General features: G+C 63.8%; 1 protein-coding gene across 1 annotated transcript; it reads right to left on the bottom strand.

Moving 5' to 3' along the window:
* Nucleotides 1–8: 8 nt before the first annotated feature.
* LOC103774110 (stAR-related lipid transfer protein 8-like) lies at nt 9–1,502 on the bottom strand (the record flags this gene model as incomplete). The annotated part of the gene is made up of 4 exons (XM_008941490.1): nt 9–215; nt 615–830; nt 1,074–1,188; nt 1,435–1,502. Coding segments are annotated over 4 exons (606 nt in total), but the record flags the coding sequence as incomplete, so codon positions are not given.
* Nucleotides 1,503–1,505: the final 3 nt, after the last annotated feature.

The raw sequence follows: 1,505 nt of genomic DNA, 5'->3' as shown, positions 1-1,505 counted from the left end.
AGCAGCACGCAGTCCCGGCGCGGGTGCGGGGCCATGCTGTCCGTCACGTAGTGGTACACCTCCGTGTCCCGCCCCAGCGCCTCCACCACCCTGCTCTGCAGCAGGTCCTCGTCCCACAGGTGACGCTCCCGCAGCACCCGGTGCAGCACCGCGGCCGGAGGGGCCTCCACGTCCGTGGAGACCTTCCACAGGCGCAGGGGGTGCCCGTCCCCCACCTGCCGGGACAAGGGAAGGGTCAGGCCAGCTGTCCCAGGGGACCCCGCCAGGCTAACCCCCCCCAAACATCTTCACTGATGGCTCTGCCACATCCACTACCTAGTGAGGGATTGGACAGGAGCTGCCCTGGCTGCTGGAGAGGCACTGAAGGCAGGCAGCCAGCTCCTCTGCTAACAACAACGTGGTGGACTCTGCCAGCACCCTCCATCCCAGAGCTGTCCATTGCTCAGCCCTGCTTCTGGACAGGCAAAAGGCTGATGATCCCTCCTCACGTAAGAGAACAGGCTCCAAGGGTTGTTGGCAGGTCAGCAGGTGCCTGCAGGACCTGTGGCTCCCGGTGGTCACCCCGTAGATGCTTTTCCATGTGACCCCAAGCCCCCCATCACAGCAGCATTCACCTTTTTGCAGGAGAGCTCCGTGTTCAGGGGCCCTGGGGTGCTCAGCCAGCCCTTGAATTTCTCCGACGACTCTTTGAGCAGGTTCTGGACACTCTGCTCGAAGTAGGAGTGTAAATCCTTGCTGTCCCCCTGACAAACGAAGTCAGCCAGGGGATGGGGGTAAGTGTCTGCTGCCATATAGGAGGTGCTCAGCTGCAGCAAGATGTCGTGGGAGACCTAGAAGCCAAGAGCATACAGATCTTCAGAAAGCCAGAGGGATCCTACGTGGGCTTGGTGAGTGGTCCTCAGCAGCAAGCAAACCCCAGCTCCTCATCCCACCACGAAGCAGGAAGGAGGGACAGGGTCTGCCTGGGAGAGACCCTGCAGCGTCCTCCGGCGTGGGCCCGGCACCCCCACCAGGTGCAGCCGGGCCTCCTCCCGGGGTGACAATGCCAGCCTGGACACGCCACGGCCACCCACCTGGAAGAGCTTCTTGCAGTCGGTGATCATGTGGGAGAGCCCCTGTGTGGCAGCCATGTTCTCATTGAGGTCCTTCTGGTCCGGCTTCCCCATGGTCCCCCTCTTATGCATCGCCCTGAGGAGGAGCAGGCACCGCTGGGACCGGGTGGGCATCGTGCCCACCTCCAGCCCCACATTGCTCTGCTCTGGGTCGCAGATGGGGGGAGACCCTCATGGCAAAGCAGAGCGAGGGGGGGCTGTGTGAGAGCATGCACCTCCCCACCGTGCCTTGCCCAGGCCTCCAGGCCCGTGCCCTCCTCCCAAGGTGGACAGGGAAGGGGTGACGGGCAGATGGCGGGGGCCGAGCTAGTCCAACCCTCACCTCGGCGAGGTGCTCTCCTTCTTGGCCACGTTGAGGTGGAAGATGGAGGGGGCCAGGCACACGGCCAGGTT

This window comes from Merops nubicus, unplaced genomic scaffold (assembly GCF_000691845.1).
Source record: "Merops nubicus isolate BGI_N331 unplaced genomic scaffold, ASM69184v1 scaffold37245, whole genome shotgun sequence".
Lineage (NCBI taxonomy): Eukaryota > Metazoa > Chordata > Aves > Coraciiformes > Meropidae > Merops > Merops nubicus.
Note: the sequence above shows the minus strand (reverse complement) of the source record. Positions and strands in the feature narration are given on the sequence as shown.